Source organism: Emydura macquarii, unplaced genomic scaffold (genome assembly GCF_026122565.2).
Source record: "Emydura macquarii macquarii isolate MOO-44397 ecotype Brisbane River unplaced genomic scaffold, CSIRO-AGI_Emac_v2 contig_3122, whole genome shotgun sequence".
In the NCBI taxonomy this organism is placed as follows: domain Eukaryota; kingdom Metazoa; phylum Chordata; order Testudines; family Chelidae; genus Emydura; species Emydura macquarii.
The window spans coordinates 4186406-4204779 of NW_027133259.1; the positions used below are offsets into that span (position 1 = coordinate 4186406).

General features: G+C 45.1%; 1 protein-coding gene across 8 annotated transcripts in view; it reads left to right on the forward strand.

The window, feature by feature from the left end:
* Positions 1-18374, forward strand: part of VWF (von Willebrand factor) — a 226512-nt gene that overhangs the window by 19350 nt on the left and 188788 nt on the right. For all 8 annotated transcript variants that reach the window (XM_067531091.1, XM_067531098.1, XM_067531099.1 and 5 more), the window contains 4 exons: positions 494-643; positions 5677-5779; positions 5879-6087; positions 16700-16824. In XM_067531091.1, the coding sequence (XP_067387192.1) occupies positions 494-643; positions 5677-5779; positions 5879-6087; positions 16700-16824 (587 nt within the window). The remainder of the gene's footprint in view (positions 1-493; positions 644-5676; positions 5780-5878; positions 6088-16699; positions 16825-18374) is intronic.

Sequence of the window (18374 nt, forward strand, 5' to 3'; positions counted from 1 at the left end):
TACCATTCCAAGCCCTCATGCTTGCAGTTGGTCTTTGATTCTTTTCATTCTAATCAGGTTCTAGGATGTACCGAACCTTCCCCCCCTCCCCGTATTTATTATAGCTGCCTGTCACTGGTTATTAGTCAAACCCTAGAATTTAATTCAGAAAAATGGCCGTGTACCCTGTTGAGTAAGATGCTCAGCCAATCTCTGTAAAATGCAGGCCAGATGTTCAGCTAGCGTGAACTGATCTTGGAGTGAGCCTTCTATTCTGCTGGTGTAAAATGGCATGGGTCCACTGTAGTCAAAGGAGCTTCACCGATTTACACAAGCTGGACATCTGTCCCAATGAGTTTTAAGAATAGGTGGAACTCAATTGAACTCTGCTGATTTACACCAGCTGAGAATTTGTCCCATAGACTGGGAGGTCCCGGGCTGTAGAACGACTGCTTGATTTTTACATATGAAAATGTGTTTTGATAGCCAGGATCATCAAATTCTTTGCTTACAGAGGGACAAACAGAGGAGCCGTCTCTTTCCCGCTGCAGCCTTTTTGGAGATGATCACGTCAAAACATTTGACGAGTCTTTCTATGACTTTGCTGGGGACTGCAGTTACCTCCTGGCTGGGGACTGCCACAAGCGTTCCTTCACACTCTTAGGTGAGTCTGAGCAGGATATCAGAGAGCCGCTAATATGGAACATTCTAGGGCCTCAACTTCCCCCTACCTTGGATACTTTCACATGGGGGCAGGACACTAGCAGAGTTCCCGATGCTGCCTTCTGCCAGAGAGAGGAGGAACAGCTTAAACCAATGAGTTTTGGGGGCTCTATTAAGCCTAGGACTGTCTGCATGGAGGGCCTGTTCCTCCACGTTGGCTTCTGATCTCCCTTGGCACCTTGGTTCTTGCATTGATAAACTACTGGGGAACAGGGATTTCCCCACTGGCCCTTGTGTAAAGAGAAAAAGTGGGCAATCTTTTAAATGTTGCCTGGGTGGTTGAGATTTTTCAAAGCCGCCTAGGGGATTTAGCCACACAACTCCCAGGAAAACTGCTGGAGATTGTGTGCTGAATCCTTTGAAAATCTATCCACTCAGAGCAGAAGCCCCTGGGGTTACACAGGTATAGTTAAGGTCAGCATTTGCCCTGCAGGGCTAGGGTTTGTCTTCACTTGAGCTGGAGGTGTCATTTCCAGTTGGAGGAAACATTAGCCTTCACTCTGCTTGAGCTAGTGTGCAAAAAATGGAAGTGTAGCCATGGCAGGATGGGCTAGCTGCCCTGAATATGATCCCATCTGAAACCCTAAGTGCCCACTTGGGATGACTAGCCCCCTTTCACTGCCATGGCTACACTCTATTTTTAGCATGCTAGCTAGATCAGAGCTAGTGCAGGTTTGTCTCTTTGATCTGGAAATTACCCCGTTGGTTCAGGTGTAGGTGTAACTCTTCCTCTCCGGGTTGGAGTACACGCAGTTTGAGCACTGAAAGTGATTTGTGAAACTGGGTGCAAAACCCTTGTGTGAACATTCTGGTTTTGGAGGATGCATACCCTATTTCAATTTAGTTTAAGTAGACATTATGCCCAATGAAACCAAATTGATAAAGGGCTCTCTTAATCCAAACCAAGGGGTTTGCACCACTTCAAATGCATTGGTTTAGGTGCCAACTTAGTAAAATGAATACAATTCTTGAGTGCAGACAAGTCCTTAGATATATTTCACTGCACATTTTAAAAGAGATTTGAATGGATTGGTTTGTATGATCAAAATCAATTATCATCATCAGGGAAAATGTTCCTGATGGCTTGTAGTCCATCTGTGTGGGTCTGAATAGGGACTTGGAATGGTTCTCTCATTACAAGAAGTAATTGTCACTGTTCACACATTCTCACCTTCTAATCAATGGTTGTGAATAGGCCTCATCTACTCTAACTTAATGGACTGTGCTAACACCTACCCTCCCCATTGTTGTTCTTTACCCTTGGGTGTATATATATACCCCTATCTGATTTCTATTTTTTCCATCTGACGAAGTGGGTTGCAGTCCACGAAAGCTTACGCCTGCAGAAATTAAATTTGTTAGTCTTTAAAGTGCTACAGGACTCTCGTTGTTTTAATCTTGCTTGTTTGGCAAAAAACTGATCCTGCGTCAGAATCAGGGAATGTGTGTGTGGTAGAACAAGGGGGGAAAGAACTATTCAGTTGTTTCAACCACTACCCCCTGTTGGTGTACACTGCCTTTGCGATCATGCCTCTGGGCATGTTGATGTGCCCCCGATATCACAACTGGAAAAGATACAATGTAAATTCCTCCCCATGCGAATCCCAACCTGCTGGGCAGTGCAGAGGGGGCGTGGCTACGGTCCTGCATTAGCTCCTCCCGTTCTGTTTAGGGCACCATCTTAGGGCACTAAGAATTCTTAGCTTTAGATCCAGCCAAACATTTAACCCCTTGCTTTAAGCATGTGAATGGTTCCGTTGACTTCCATGAGCCACTACGCATGCTTAACTTAAAACACGTGGTTAAGTCTTTTGTTGGATCAGGCCAGAACGCTCAGTACCTAACAGAAGTTAGATCAATCCCAGCACTAGGCGTGTGCTTGGGTGTCACAAGGACTGTGATCGTGACTAATTCCTACGCAAAGGAGATGTGGTGGAAAGAAAGGGGCATTCTTGTTCTCTTTTCTGCTCCTGTGCAAAGCTAACCACAATCAGACCAACCAGTTACTGAATGTTATACACCCATCTTCATCATCAGTGACCGCAGCCCTTGCCTACAGCCAGGAAACAGAAACAGAGAGTGGGCAAATTCTGTAATTAAACTATTCATGTGAAAACTCAATAAAGCTCCATTGGAATTTCATTTCAACGGAGCTTTCTAGGTATACAAGGTGTGATTGGAGGCTGTCACTCTCATATGAAGAGAGATTGAGAAGACTAGAATTGTTACCTTAGAATGGAGGTGAATAAGAGGAGACAGGATAAAAGCATATAAACCAGCAAATTGTCTGGAGAAGGTAAATCCGGAGCTTTTGTTTTTCCTGTCTCCTAACACAAGAACAAGGGGACATTCAATTACCTGAAAAGTTGGGAAATTAAAAACTGATACAAAAGGAAACACATTTTCACTCAACATGTAATTAGATTGTGGTACTCACTGCCACAGGATAACATTGAACCCAAGAACTCATTCAGATTCCAAGAAGGGATGGATGTTTATATGGATAACAAGAATATGCCAGGTTACAATAGTCATTGCAAACAAAACGTTTTGGTAGGGATTAAAAACCTTGTGTTTCAGGGTTTAAACCAATCTAACTGTTAGGGATTAGGAGGAGATCTTCATGAGGGCAGATTATTTCACATTTGCTAACTGTGGGGTTCTTGAACCTCCCTTTGGGGCATCTGATGCTAGCTGCTGTCACATCCAGGATACTGGAGCAGATAGACCATGGGTCCAGTCCTGTGTGGTAATTCCTTTGATCCTATATGCCAGTGTAGTTGATCAGTGTCCAGGACCGTTGTGTGGAATTATCAAGATTCAAACAGATGCACATTGAGCATATGCTGTGGTTATTCGTTGCTAAAGCTGGACAAATAATTCATGACAAATAATTTACTCCATGCATTTTTCCTGTCTTGTCTATTGGTGAATTTTCTGTGAACAGATTGTGATATTATCAGACTTTTACATTCATTGAACTTGGTCCCAGAATAACTTTTAATTCCTGTGTCATAGCTTGTTTGCAAACATACGTTGTGTGCATTTGAAATGGCACTTGTTTTGATTGGGCACATAGATCATATGGTAGAGTTCTGTTCAATAATTGGTGAACAGCTCTTCAAAATTAGTGTCTGCTCCTAGTAGTCATGATGATCAATTTAGCATTTCTTTTGTGCAAATACTCTGCATTAATCACTTTAAATTGACTTTTCCCATGGATATTCTTGGCAATGTAGTCAATTACAGAAAGTGACCACAAAAAGGATGTGAAAAGAGGTGATGAAAAAGTGGTTAAAAATTCAGTTAGCTAGACATGCAGTTTTCAGACAGCACTTGTCAGTATAGCCCCTGTCCTGTACAGATTTACACGTGTTTAACTTTACGCACGGGGAGTAGTTGTAGGGTATGTTTACACTGCAATTAAAAATGTGACCTGTCTAGGGCCTGTGTAGGGTTGTTTCATTGCAGTGTAAACTTCTGGGCTCAAGCAGGAGCCGGGCTCTGCGACCCTCCCACCTCGCAGGTTTCTAAGAGTTCGTCTACACTGCAAAACTTTAAAACAAAAACCAACAAACAAAAAAACCCCACCACCACCACCAACAAAAACCTCCCCACAGCAAGTCTTAAAGCTGGGTCAACTGACTTAAGCTTGCACTCTGGGGCTAAAATTAGCAGTGTGGCCTGGGCTCTGAAACCTCCCCTGACCCCTGATTGGATCTCAGAGTCCAGGCTCCACCCTCCACATTGCTATTTTTAACCCTGTAGCGCAAGCTGACCTGGGTTCCGAGACTCACTTCCGCATATGCTTTTTTTTGCAGTGTAGATATACCTGTATTCACCTGCAGAGTAACGCTTTGTATCATCTACATGGAGTGTAGACTCTTTATTATTTGTATTACTGCTGCACTTAGAATCCCCAGTCATGGGCCAGAACCCTATCGTGCTAGGTGCTGTACAAACACAGAACATAAGACGGCTACCATCTCAATCAGCTTTCGGTCTAAGTATATGACAAGAGGCAACAGAGGAGCTACGGACAGATGTGGGAGCACCAGGAAACAGTGAGATAGTGTTGCTAAGTACGATAGACCATGATCACAGAACACCGGCAACCTAACAGTTGTCAAGTTTTTTGTAGGTATCATGGCAAAGGAGAGTTTTCAGGAGGGATTTGAAGGTGGTTGAGGAGGTAGCTTTGCAGATGTTTCCAGGGAATGCCCCCCAATCATGTGGGACAGCATAGGAGAAAACACAAAGTGCAGACAAACTACTTGTATTTGGTATAAAGAGATGGGGGAGCCAGTGGAGGGATTCAAGGAGTGGGGTGACTGTGGTCAAAGTGATGGCCTAGGAAAATGATCTTTGCTGCAGCAGCATTCTGAATGGATAAGAGAGGTAAGATTGCATTTGTCAAGGCCAGAGAACGGTAGATGTAGCAGTAATCAAAATGCAAGATGATGAGAGCTTGGAGGAAAGTTTTAGCCGTGTGGATGGACAAGAAAAGCTGTATCTTAGATATATTATGCAGAGAGAATCTGCATGATTTAGACATAACCTGGAAATGAGAACCTGTAGAGAGAGGTCTGAGTTGAAAATGACACACAGGCTATGGGGCTGAGTGACAGGCGGGATGATAGTGTTGCCCACAGGGTTTGAGAAATGTGGTAGAGGGGAGGGCTTGTGAGGGAAGATTAGGTGCTCCTTTTTAGCCACGTTGAGCTTGGGGTTGGGACTGCCTCTTACCATGTGTTTATGTTGTGCCTGGCACAATGGAGCCCTGATTTCAGCTCGGTCCTCCCAGCACTAGTATCCTACAAAAAATGAACAATAATAATAATGGTCTTGGCAGATTGGGGCCTACATTTGTACAAATAAAGGCAATTTTCTCGGAGTGCTTTTGGAAAGAACAGCAATCAAGCAGAGGAAGTTCCGTTTAATAAAAAGAAAGAATAATCTCTTGTGTCTTTTCAGGTGACTACCAGAATGGAAGAAGAAACAGCTTCTCTGTATATCTGGGAGAATATTTTGCCATTCACTTCGCTTTAGATGGAACTGTGACTCAGGGGGACAAAAGGTAGACAGTTCAACAGTGAATGATGTCCGCTAGAAAGGGCAGAGTACCTATATTATTTTTGTGCATTACATCCTGAGCAATCTTTACTTTTCTTAACAGGGTTTCCATGCCCTTTGCCTCCCATGGGATATTTGTAGAGACCGAGGCAGGTTATTATAAATTATCCAGTGACGAGCATGGCTTTGTGGTGAAGATTGACATGAGTGGGAATATTCAGATACTGTTCGTTGATAAGCACTATAATAAAACCTGTGGCCTTTGTGGCAACTTTAATAAATTTGCTGAAGATGACTTCACAACGCAGGAAGGTAAGACTCAAAACATTTACCATATATTTTGATATACAGTATAGTAGCATTTTCTTGAGGGTTGATGCCACAACAACAATTGAATCTCAGTGATTCAACAATGAGTTTTCTTCACAAAACTTGTTACAGTATCGCATTCTGATGGCTAATAAGTTATGTGACTCAATACTTCAGTCTTCCTCTTCCTTTAAAATGAATTAGTTTTATCCCGGAGTAAAACATAGGGCTCTAGAAATAGTGTTTTCGCAAACCTTTACTCTTGACATGGTGATGATGGAACTAAGGGCTATATCATAGACTTTCATGGAAAAACTAGCAGAAAGGGTGGATTTACATGGGGGAAACAACTCTGAACTCTGAAATTCAACTCTGAATTTTCCACATGTGAGGCAAATGGGTGTAGGAATGGGGTTTAAATGACTGTAGAAGTGACAAGATGTGTGTCCTGATGGGACATCTGCAGAAAAGAATGGCCATTCGGTGATCCTTTGGGGCCCTGTGACCTAGGCAGCATTTCTCACACAGGAGACATGTTGCCCTAGGCTCCTTCTCCACACCGAGGCCTGGTTTTCTGTCCCACACATAAAGGTTTGTAAGTGTGGAGTGGGAACCCTTGGAGATTAATGCTGAGAGAGTCACTCTGTGGGCTTGATAGGATATAATGCTACATAGAGCAGCTGCCTCTCAGGCTATGGACATACTGACGACGGCAAATTCGCCACTGTCAGATGGATCTATCCAGATTGATTGAGCGGAAGAGAAGACCTGCTCAATCGATCCGGAAGATGATTCAATTAAACCACCTCCTCAAAAGGCGTAGTGCTGCATCGACAGGAACACATTTCCTGTTGGCACAGCGCAATGTAGACGGCGCCGTAAAGGGAAGTTACGAAGTCAACAAGAGGTACGCAAGCTACTCTGCATAACTTGCATAACTCCTGTTGACTGCCGCCGAATTTCCAGGTAAGTGTAGACTAGGCCTCAGTGACACAACCTCCTTGCCCAAGACATCTCCCTAAATCTGTAATGCAGAGTTTATGTGGTTGCCAGCTGCCTGATCTCACTATGAGTCAGTCTCCCCTGTGCCTCAGCTCCCCATCTATCTCACAATCACTAGGGTACTGGAAGGAAGTCCTCAGCCATGATCCCTTTTTAACCCCTAAAGACCATGATGCACGTGGCAGAGAAGCTGCAACAGTGGTTTTACATGACTGGAGTATCCCTCTATACAGCGGGATCCTTCTGGGACTTGGTGATCCATCTTTAGGGCTGCCTCGTGCCACTGGTCATGATGGTACAAAACTCACAACTTCAGTTTGCAGAACTGAGCACGAAGCTTCATAGCGTTTGGTGCAATTTTACATATGATCAAATGTTGCTTTTGTCACAATTCTAACAAAAGGGCTTGTTTTGTATTGAAAATTATTCCTCCCTCATTTTAGATATGAAAACCATCTGTGCTTTAAAAAAATTGGCTGCTTTAACTTGGAAACAAGGCTGGTTTTGCTTTTACATGACGAACTTCTGATAACATGAATCTTCCAGTACAGAACACCACCATCTATTCATCCATTAGCCCCTCATGGGAAGACTCGGTGTGCTTTTATATATCATTGCATGGTGGGCCAGAGGTGATAAATGAGGAGGGAAGGCATGGGTGGAGGGAAAGGGAATTTTAAATTGAGTAAACTGTGTGTATTGATGTTTATTTTATCATTTCCCTTGTTTGTCTGTACTGTGACGGCTTCCTTTGGTTCTGTATGGAAGCTAAGTGTCAGGCAAGGTGATCACACTGGTCCCTTGTGACCTTCAAAGCTGTGACTCTGACTCTGGGATGAACTCCGAAGTTAAAGTAGTGTAACAAACCCATGACATCCCAGGGTGTCGCTATGCAGCACTCTGTGGCTGCGTGGCACTTCATAGAGTCATAGAAGTGTAGGACTGGAAGGGACCTTGAGAGGTCTCTTAATCAGTCCTGCCTTGAGTGCATGGGACTGAAGTATTCTCTAAACCATCCCTGACAGATGTTAGTCTAACCTGCTCTTAAAAACCTCCAATGACAGAGATTCCACAACCTGCCTGGGCAAATTTATGCCAGTGCTTAACTACCCTGATGGATAGGTAGTTTTTCTTAATGTCCAACCTAAACCTCCCTTGTTGCAATTTAAGTGCATTGCTTCTTGTCCTATCCTCAGAGGTTAACGAGAACAATTTTTTCCTTCCTCCTCGTAACAGCCTTTTATGTACTTGAAAACGGTTCTCATGTCCCCCCTCAGTCTTCTCTTCTCCAGACTAAACAAACCCATTTTTTTCCGTCTTCCCTCAAAGGTCATGTTTTCTAGACTTTTAATCATTTTTGTTGCTCTTCTCTGGACTTTCTTCAATTTGTCCACATCTTTCCTGAAAGGTGGTGCCCTGACCTGGAACAATACTCCAGCTGAGATCATAACGGCACAGGGTAGAGCAGAAGAATTACTTTTCGTGTCTTGCTTACAATGTCCCAGAATGATGTTTGCTTTTTTTGCAACAGTGTTATGCTGTTGATTCATATTTAGCTTGTGATCCACTATAAACCCCAGATCCCTTTCCACAGCACTCCTGCCTAGGCAGTCATTTCCCATGTTGTATGTGTGTAATTGATTGTCACTTCCGAAGTGAAGTACTTTGCATTTGTACTTATTGAATTTCCTCCTATTTACTTCAGACCATTTCTCCAGTTTGTCCAGATCATTTTGAATTTTAATCCTATCCTCCAAAGCACTTGCAACCCCTCCCAGCTTGGTATCATCTGCAAACTTTATGGCTCTGTAACTCTATGCCGTTATCTACATCATAGATGAAGATACGGAATAGAATCAGACCCTGGACTAGGGATGTAAAAATTAGTTTAACTAGAAATGTGTGTAAACAAACGTTCTAAGACTAGAATGTTTAAATGGTTAAATGTGGGGGGCAGAGGGGAGCCGTACTGGGAGGAGCCAAGTGAGAGCTGCCTAGCTGCGACTCCCCGGTAGTTGGTCAGCTCTCACTGGTGGGGAGCTGAGCCGAGCCCAGCTGCGGCTCATTCCCCCCACGCTGGGCTCCGCACCTCCTGCCTCACAGGGAGCTGAGCCCAGCCACTCCCAGGGAAGCTCACGGGGAGCCGAGTCCAGCTGCGTCTACCCCTCCCCGGGCTCTGCACTTCCCCACCAGCAAGAGCTGCCCAGCTGCTCTCTCTGGCAGGGAGCCAGCCCAGATGCTGCTCCCCTCCCCCCAGTTTAAACAGTAGTCAAAACCTTTAAATGGTTAGCCTTTTGCAGCCCAACCCTGGACCAATCCCTGTGGGATCCCATTTGATATGCCCATCCAGCTTGGCTTTGAACCACTAATGATTACCCTCTGGGAACGGTTTTCCAACGAGTTATACACCCACCTTATAGTAGCGCTGTATTTCCCTAATTTGTTTATGAGAAGGTCATGTGAGACGGTATCCAAGCCTCACTAACATTAAGATATGCCACATCTACCTCTCTCCCTCCATCCGCAATGCTTGTTACCCTGGCAACAGCAGGGAAAGAATCCTGCTCCTCCGCTCCAAAGGCGGAGGCCCTTGCTAGTGAAGGTAAAGGAGCATCTCCAAGAGCTGGTAGCAACAGCAGGTCCATCATACACAAGTACACAGCTCTGATTCCAGTCAGCGAAGAGCAGAGGTGCACCGACACTTACAGTGAGCTAGTTCCTGCTGTGGAGATGTGTTCAAGTTCTGTCCTGGTTTGTAAATGAAATGAAATACGTTCACCTCATCCTGGCCACTTTCTAAGACCCTGCCGTTTTAATGGACAGGCTCCTTTGCTCGGAGAAGGCCCAGGTCATCAATGCACAGCTGGAACCTTCTTTCCAGCTGCTCAACTATCCACTGAGGTACTTAACGATGGTCCTTGTAGCCATACCATCTGTACACCTCAGAATCGGTGCATTTTTATCCTTACAACAGCATTGTGAGGTAGGGAAATACTGTCCCCATTTTATAGGTGGGGAACTGAGGCACAGGGAAGACTAAGTGACTTACACAAGATCATGCAGAAAGTCTGGGGTAGAACAGGCAATTTGATTCTGGATCTCCTCAGTCCTAGGTTATAGATTGAACGGTGGGACCATCCTACAGTGATACTTGGTGGAGGATGCTACAGGTCAGACATTTGCAACACTGTGTGAAAAAGCTCACTCTCTGCTTAGTTCAAGTCAGGTCTGTTTGCCCCTGACTTTCAAGAGCATCACTTTATACACAAATATTTATCTTGCATGAACCTTGGAGCCTTGCCGTGGATATGGATTTTTTGGCCAGGACTGCAATAGGAAACACGTGGCTGGGAACCTCTCCCCCGATAATGAATGCATTAGTATTAAAACAACACGTGGCCATGTTTTGGACAGGGGCTTGGTATTCTGAGTCTGAAAATTGGCAGACAACACTATGCAACCCTGAAGCTCCAGTGATGTGGGCTATAGCATTCCATTGCCTTGTAAGTGTAAGGTAAACTAGAAAGATAAAGCAACTGTGAAAAAAATCTAATGCTTCAAAGAGTGTTGAGAGGTTATCAATATTGTCTTCCCAGATGTTCAGATGTAACATGAATATACTTAAATAATAATGCAACTTCGCATCTGCATGGTGGCTCCTATGAAAGGATCTTAAAGTTCATGCCAAACTTCAGAGAAGCAAGACTCCATAACATCCCTGTGAGGCATCCAGTCATTTTGCAGATGAACCTCAGAGAGGTTAAGTGACTGGCCCAAGATTACACAGGAAGCCAGTAACAGATCCAGAAACAGAGCTGGGCTTTCCTGACTCCCAGTCCTGTACCTTACTAACATCCTACTGCCTGTCAGCGTGAGGTGTAAGGGAAATGAAAGGCAAACCTGCTTAAGTTTTCAGAAGTGACTAGGGATCCTGAGTCCCCAACATCAAACATGCTAAAGGGACCAGATATACGGACAGCATTGAGTGCCTGTTCTCTAAAAGTCAGGGTTATGCAACTAGAACTAGAAAAGCCTTTCTTGCATAGAGTGTGGCAATATGTTTTCCATAGCAGACAGAAACACGTGGGCAGCAATGATATAGCAATAAGTGCACGGATAAATAAGCAGAACACGGATAACGAGTTCTAAGGTCATAAAGTTGGCTCATGGAGCAAGAACACCAGTTCCAAGTGGAAGTTGCTTACGGCTCCCAGAATGTTTGGAAGGATTCCCCATGGTGCTGGGAAGCAGGTGTGATCTGACCCTCTCCTTGAGATCTACCTTCTGACATATCTAATAAGCAGCATTGTCAGTAGCTTTGAAAGAGACTATGGATCCTATTTTCCAACCAGGGGACTATAATAATAAGGCATCCAATTCCCATATTTATGAACACACACAAACACGAGCTGGGAATTTTTAAGGGACTCTGTGTTGGTTTAACTTGGTTCCCATTGAAGTCAATGAGAGTTTTACCATTTTCTTCAATGTGACCTGAGTTAGACTGACACTGAGTGCTTTAGAAAATCCCACCTGTATCGTACAAAGGGCACTGAATGCAGGATTTTGATGGGCTGTTAACTGAAAATTGTTCTCCCAGTGTCTTGGCCATTCAGAGGAAGGAAAACTGCCAAGTGTCTGCCAAAGGTGATGAGACTGCATTATAGCAGGAAGAGTGGCCTGAGAAACCTTTAAGTATTAGAGAATGTGCCAGGAATTGATGAAACTTCAGTAGGGGTTGAAATCAGATTTGCAGCACCTCATTAAAGGTATGAAAAACTACTCAGCTAAACCAAAATACCTTTTAAAAAAAGAGCTAAATGATATGTTGTCAACAAGTGAAAGGAACTCTGCACAAGAAACAGATAATGTTGTTCTACAGCTGTGTATACGGGTTTAGAATAGGAAACTAACTATCACTCAAGGTTCAGTTAGTTGTCTTATTTATGTGCTTAAGAAGTGCCATGTTTTCTTTGGCTTCCTTGTTCCCCCCTTAATTTTATATTTTATTCCCCTCACTGCCTGCAGTGCCCTCTCTCCTATGCTCCCCCCCCCCCCCCCAATATGCTTTAGTAGAATGATAGTGAGTTTTAGGTGGCTGACACGGTGATCTTAGAATTCAGGTCTTATCTCAGTTTGAAGCATTCAGTACACACCAGAGATCATTCTGTCACTCATTTTTTGTACTCCTATCAGGTATGTAAAGTCACTGAGAATCATCTAGCCCATTGCTATTGATATGTAAAGGGCAGGATGGTTTGGAGAGTCCTCTCCAAAATGTCCATCTGCAGAAATATGTAAACGTCCGTTACCTATATTCTCCAATGTACCTACATGGCCATTCAATGACTTTATAGGAAGGACTTTACACACATCTCTGTCGGTTCTCAGTGGGCAGGAGATGCCTAACTGCCTTTTGTACCTTTTGAAAGTCTCCTTCGTTTTTTCAGAAGATACTTTGAACAGAGAAAATGGGAATGGCCCAGTATCCAATATCTTAGGAGATAAAACAGATACACAAGCACCCATTGGACTGTCGGGAGTTAAAGATGAGCCACCCGGACCAGGGAGAGCCTGGTCTTAGGGCTCATCTGGTAGCTGCTCACCTCTCACTGTTTTGAGCCGGACCATTCCATTGTTGCATCCAGGGCCTGCATTTGAGGATCACTGAATAGCCTGAGATAAACAGTCTGGGTTGCCCACTGCCTTGCGCCTAGCGTAGCCCTGTCTGCACAAAGTACCATCAAATACAAACAACACACTGTAGAAGGCTGTGGAGAACCAGACTCCTTCACTGTTCTGTCCTTTCTGTCTTCCATAGTCTTCCTCCTACAGGGGACTAACCTTGGTGTTCAAAGGTTAGATGCCTGTGTTAGGTTGGTGAGGTGTACTTAATCCTGCCTCAGCTGGCGGGCTGGACTAATTGACCTCTTCAGGTCCCTTCCAGTGCCACATTTCTATCATTCCCCCTCACCCGTCCTCCTCAGTCTCCAAGTCAGCGAGCAAGGATTCTCAAACTGGTTTACCTGGACACAGGGCCCAAGCATAATTTTGGGGGGCCCAGTACAAACTTGTAACACGGGCCCCCTCCGACACACATACCACAATCCTTCATCCCAGACATACAATCTCATGAGGCATGAAATTTTTTTTCCTCGTGGTAATGGGGGTTGCAGCCTGGGCCAAGCCCGAGCCCGCAGGGCCTCTGGGCCCTGGTAAAGTGTACCCTCCCCCCCCCACGTGGGGGCCCCGCCTGGACAGGGCCTCGACCCTGCAATGTACTCAAAGGGGGGCAGCAGTCCTCTTGCATGCGGCCTCCTTGAAGTTGCTGGGATTCAGTGTGGATGCAGCAGTTTGTCCATGTGCAGTCAGGACACGGCTCTGTAATGTTACTGTTCACGCCTCCTTCATCTGCCACCTTAAGACCCACTTCTATCATGAATCCCATGAAAACAGTCCATTATTATTAGCGAGGCAATGGGCCAGTGAGGAAAGTTGATGCTTGCTTAAGAAATATATATATTCATTGACGTTTTTATTCCTTTCCCCCTCTGTCCATCACATGTTGATTATCTGCTCAGGCTGAGAGTTGTGAGGCCAGGCCTATCCCTTTGTTTGTATTTGGAACGTATGTCATACGGGCTGCTGCCATGTAACCCTAGCACCTTACAAGGGCTGCCATAAATCAGAGCAACATACCTGCTTCTCTACGTGCGGAGCTGTTTGGCTGGCAAAAAGCGTTTGAAACAGAGGAATGGATTTTATCGAGTCAGACCTTCCCACAGGCGTCTGTTATGCCAAGTGGGGAGGGCAGGCCGGAGAGCTCAGTATGCTACGTACAGCTCTAGTCTTGAACGTGGCTGGTTGGGGTTAGTCCTGGTGAGGACAAAATTTGAGAATAGCGGGATGAGAGAGACTTAAGGCTGCTGCTTGAATTAATTCTCTTTTGTGTCTATTTATTCCCCCCGGAACTGGCCAGTATGTGTTGTTTATAGCGAGACCACGCATGCCTTGCTCTGAACATCTGGAGACCAGATCTGCATGTGTTCTTCATGTCTTGTTACGCTGTTTAAAATGCTTTGGAAGGAAGTGTGGTCTAGTGGCTAGGCCACTGCCCTAGGAGGTAAAACAGCTGAGTTCTTATCCCAGCGGTGACCTCTGATTCCCCTCCCACTCCTTGTCTATTTATAGCATAAACTTTTCAGGGGGAGGGACTGCATCTCATGGTGGGTATGTCTACACGGCAGTTAGAAACCCACGGCTGGGCCCGTGGCAGCTGACTCGGGCTCACAGGGCCCCCGCTAAGGGACTGTTTAATTACGATGTTCAGGCTGGGGCTGCAACTCGAGCTCTGGGACTCTCCTGCCACAGGAGGTCCTAAAGCCCAGGGTCCAGGCTGAGCACAAATATCTGCCCTGTAATCAAACAGCCCTGCCTGGCCGAGCCAGCTAGCGTGGGCCAGTCGCGGGTATCTCACTGCAGTGTAGCCATAGCCTACGTGTTTTGTAGAACTCCTAGCACAACGGGACCGCCATCTCGGTCGTGGCTCTAGGTACCACTCTAAATATGTCAGCAATAATCATAAGCAAAATATTCAGGGCCTTTGGGGATAGTTTGAATAATATTTAATGAGTTGCTGAGAGCAAAGCCTTTTACTCTAATATCACCTGCAGACGGGTGTGTGTGTGTGTGTGTGTGTGTGTGTGTGTGTGTGTGTGTGTGTGTGTGTGTGTGTGTGTGTGTGTGTGTGTGTGTGTGTGTGTGTGTGTGAGGTTATAGTACTTTGATTTCAAGGTTGGGTTGACCCACTGATCCTTAGCCGGTGGTTACATAAAACGAGAGTGAACGGAACATTAGAAAACATATGTAGGCTGGTCACTCTTCGTAAATGCATTTAGTTAGTATTCGTATTGTGGTAATGCCTAGGCGCTCCAGTCCTGGAAGAGGATCTCATTGTGCTAGGCCCTGTGCAAACACTGAACAAAAAGGTGGTCTCTGCCTCAAAGAATTTGCAGTCTGACCTCAAATTGGGTTGACAGTCAGACCTTGTGGGGAGAGGAGATTAGCGTCATAGTGTTTTAAGGCCAAAAGAGACTGTCAAATCTTCTCGCCTGAATTTATTCATAGCCAGTTCATATCCATTTGTTTGTATGACTACATTTTCATTTAACTGCAGTAACTCTTCTCCTTCCCCGGTGTGTACCCTGTCTGTCGTATTTTCAGAGAGCTATCATTTTGCCTCTGAGCCGTCATTGCTCTCCATTCCCAGCTGGCATGCTGTTGGCATGTTGCTTACTGTGACTGAGTAGTGCGCTGGTCACCAGATCACCCTATCCCACAAAGACAGAGAAGCGTATATTTGTCCAGTCCAGACTGGGCAACTGACTTCCTGAAAAATCCCTCTGGTCTTCTCACTAGCACAGTATTGCCGACCACAAACATTCAAAATGCATGAATCAGGCCTCAAAAATCTCTGCATTAAAAATCATAAGATGATTAAAGTAATAAATGCTGGGCTCACATTGGATCTACTTGGGTCACATTTTCAAGCTTTTTTTCCTGCACTGGTGAGGGCTATAAACTTAAAAAAAAAAAAAAAAAAAGCCGAGATTCTCACGTAGCCTCATGACTCCAGGAGTTGACCTTTAAGAAAAACATCAAACATTGCAAGCTTCACAATAGTATTGGAGAATTGGCCACACTGACTGGCAGCTATGTGAAATTAACCAATTTACGGCAGAGATAGGTGGAGAGAAAGTGGTGTTTCCCTCATAAGTTGGAGAAGGAAGGAATGGTGAAGGCGTGAAATAAGTCCCCATGTCAACAAGGGGAAGTGGAAGGAGAGGGGATATAGCGTTCTCTTCCCAGTCGTTAGCAGCCACTGGGCCTAACTCCCCACAGCTTTGCAGAATCATGCCAATGGAAAGTGGGCGTCAAATTCTACTGAATCAAAATAAGGTTTTTAAACAGGTGGAATTGACAGCATATGGTACAACACAGCAATGAGAATCAGGTACAATAAAAGCACTAATCCTTCAAAGGGCAATAGCCCAAAGAATTACAGGATGTGGAAGGTTTAAAAAAAAAAAGATTGTAGGGTGGGGGAGGGATGAGAACCAATTGCTGTCAGGAACACTTCTATCTCGGCTGGGGATGGAGGGTGACTTAGTTATTTTATTTCCATCTCTAATTTCTATTATTTGTATTAAAAAACAAACAACCCCCCCCCCCCCACAAAAAACATCCCAGTGCACTTAGGCTCCAAGCAGAATTTGTCTGACCAGCAAAGAACATCTAGAAGCTAGTTAAATAATTAATCTCTTTTTGTAGAGCTGAGCAATGATGGGAACTGCTTCCCCCAGACATTAGCACTCATCTGTCGTCTCCGTTCACAGGGTGGGGAGGTGATTCTAGGAGGACTTCATGCTGGATTCAGCCCTGATTGCTCTGGTAGTTTTCCATAAACAATCTGTTACTTGGAAGGCGAATGCTTTCACTTTGTAGATGGATTAAAAACATAGTTCATGAGTGTCTCCCATTCACAAACTCAGGGCTGGTCTTTTGTTATTCAAGCCCCTAACACCTGTCTCCTCTCCTTTTTCATGATTCACAGGGACCCTGGTCATAAACAGCTATGATTTTGCTAATTCCTGGGCGTTGCACAGTGAAGATAAGCGATGCAAAAGAGTGCCTGCTCCAAGCAACACCTGCAATATTTCATCCGAATTTGCAGATAAGGTAGGTGCCATACCCCTAGACTGTGAGCCCAGTCCTGGACTCATTGAAGCCAGTAATAGTTTTATTCCTGGGAAAACTAGTAGGGCATGATCCTGCGAAGTCTGGAGTGTCTTCAGCTCCCATTAACTTCAGGAGAGGTTTCAGGTGCTCAGCACCACACGTTAGGCCCTAATAGCCTGAATCAAGCTGAATTCCCAGTACTACAGCACCACTCTATGTAGGTGGAGCTATACACTCACTCAGGCCTTTGTCCGAGGGCTGGTCTGTCCTACAAATGCTTAGTTACTGTGAGGCAGTAGCTATGTGGATGGGAGAAGCTCTCCATTCGACATAGTGCTGTCTATATGGGAGGTTAAGGTTGGCATAACTATGCCGCACAGGGGTGTGGATTTTTCACATCCCTGAGTGACGTAGTTATACCAAAGTAGGTGTGTGGTGTAGACTTGGCCTCTGAGGAGGAGTAGTCCAAGGGTTAAGGGTTTACTCTGAGATTTGGCACAGCTGGGTTCAATTCCCTCCTCCGCCACAGATTTTTCCTATGTGATCTTGGGCAAGTCACTCAGTATCTCTGGGTATGTCTACACCTGCGGCTGCCCCGTGCCAATCAACTCGGGTAACAGGGCTTGGGCTAAGGGGCTGTTTCATGGCTGCATAGGCTTCCAGGATCAGTCTGGAGACTGAGCTCTGGGGCCCTGCAAGGTGGCAGGGTCCAATCCAAGTCTGGAAGTCTACACAGCCATGAAGCAGCCCCGCAGACCCAGCCCTGAGAGCTCAAGTCGGCTGGCACGGGCCAGCCATGGGTGTCCCGCTGTTGTGTAGACGTACCCTCTGTGGCTTAGTTCCCCACTGTTAAATGGGGATCATAGCATTTTCTTACTTCGCAGGGTTGTAATGAGGATAAATGAAGATAATGAGGCACTCAGACACTATAGTGATGATGGGGGGCCATTTACCGGTTTAGTTTTGGTAAGAATAAGCTTTTACAAACCCAATAGAAATATTTCTGTGGTTTGTTTAAATGCCCGTGGGAACAGTTTCTTTTTAAGAAACATCCTCCTGAACTGCCAGTAGCTCCATCATTGCAACAGCGTTGTGCTAGTACCCTGGAGGTGAAATAGGCGAAAACTGATTACAAATAACCATGCAAATTCCCAGCCTAAATTTTTTTTTTTTAAAAGCAGTGGGAGATGCAAAAAGTAAACAGCCTGAACTCTGGCCAATAAAGGAGATGTTTCTAATGAACTCCAGTTCAAGGGCCTCTAACGGCCTGCAGAACAGCTGTGTGTGGTGCCTGGAAAACTGGCTGGTCAAGTGTTGCTGGCTTTCTTCTTTTTCCCAGCTGCTAGACTTCTTTAAAAGAAGCTAAGACAACATGATATGCTTTTTGGATATTGCTGTTCCACACTGGCAAGTGCCACAGGGATGTTACGTCATTACTGATCGGAGGGAAGGTTGGCTGCACGATAATGACCGGGAGGGGGAGTGTCCAGGAGACAATCTCTGTAGTGTCATGTGGGTCCACACTATGAAAATGTTTCAGAAGGCCTGAT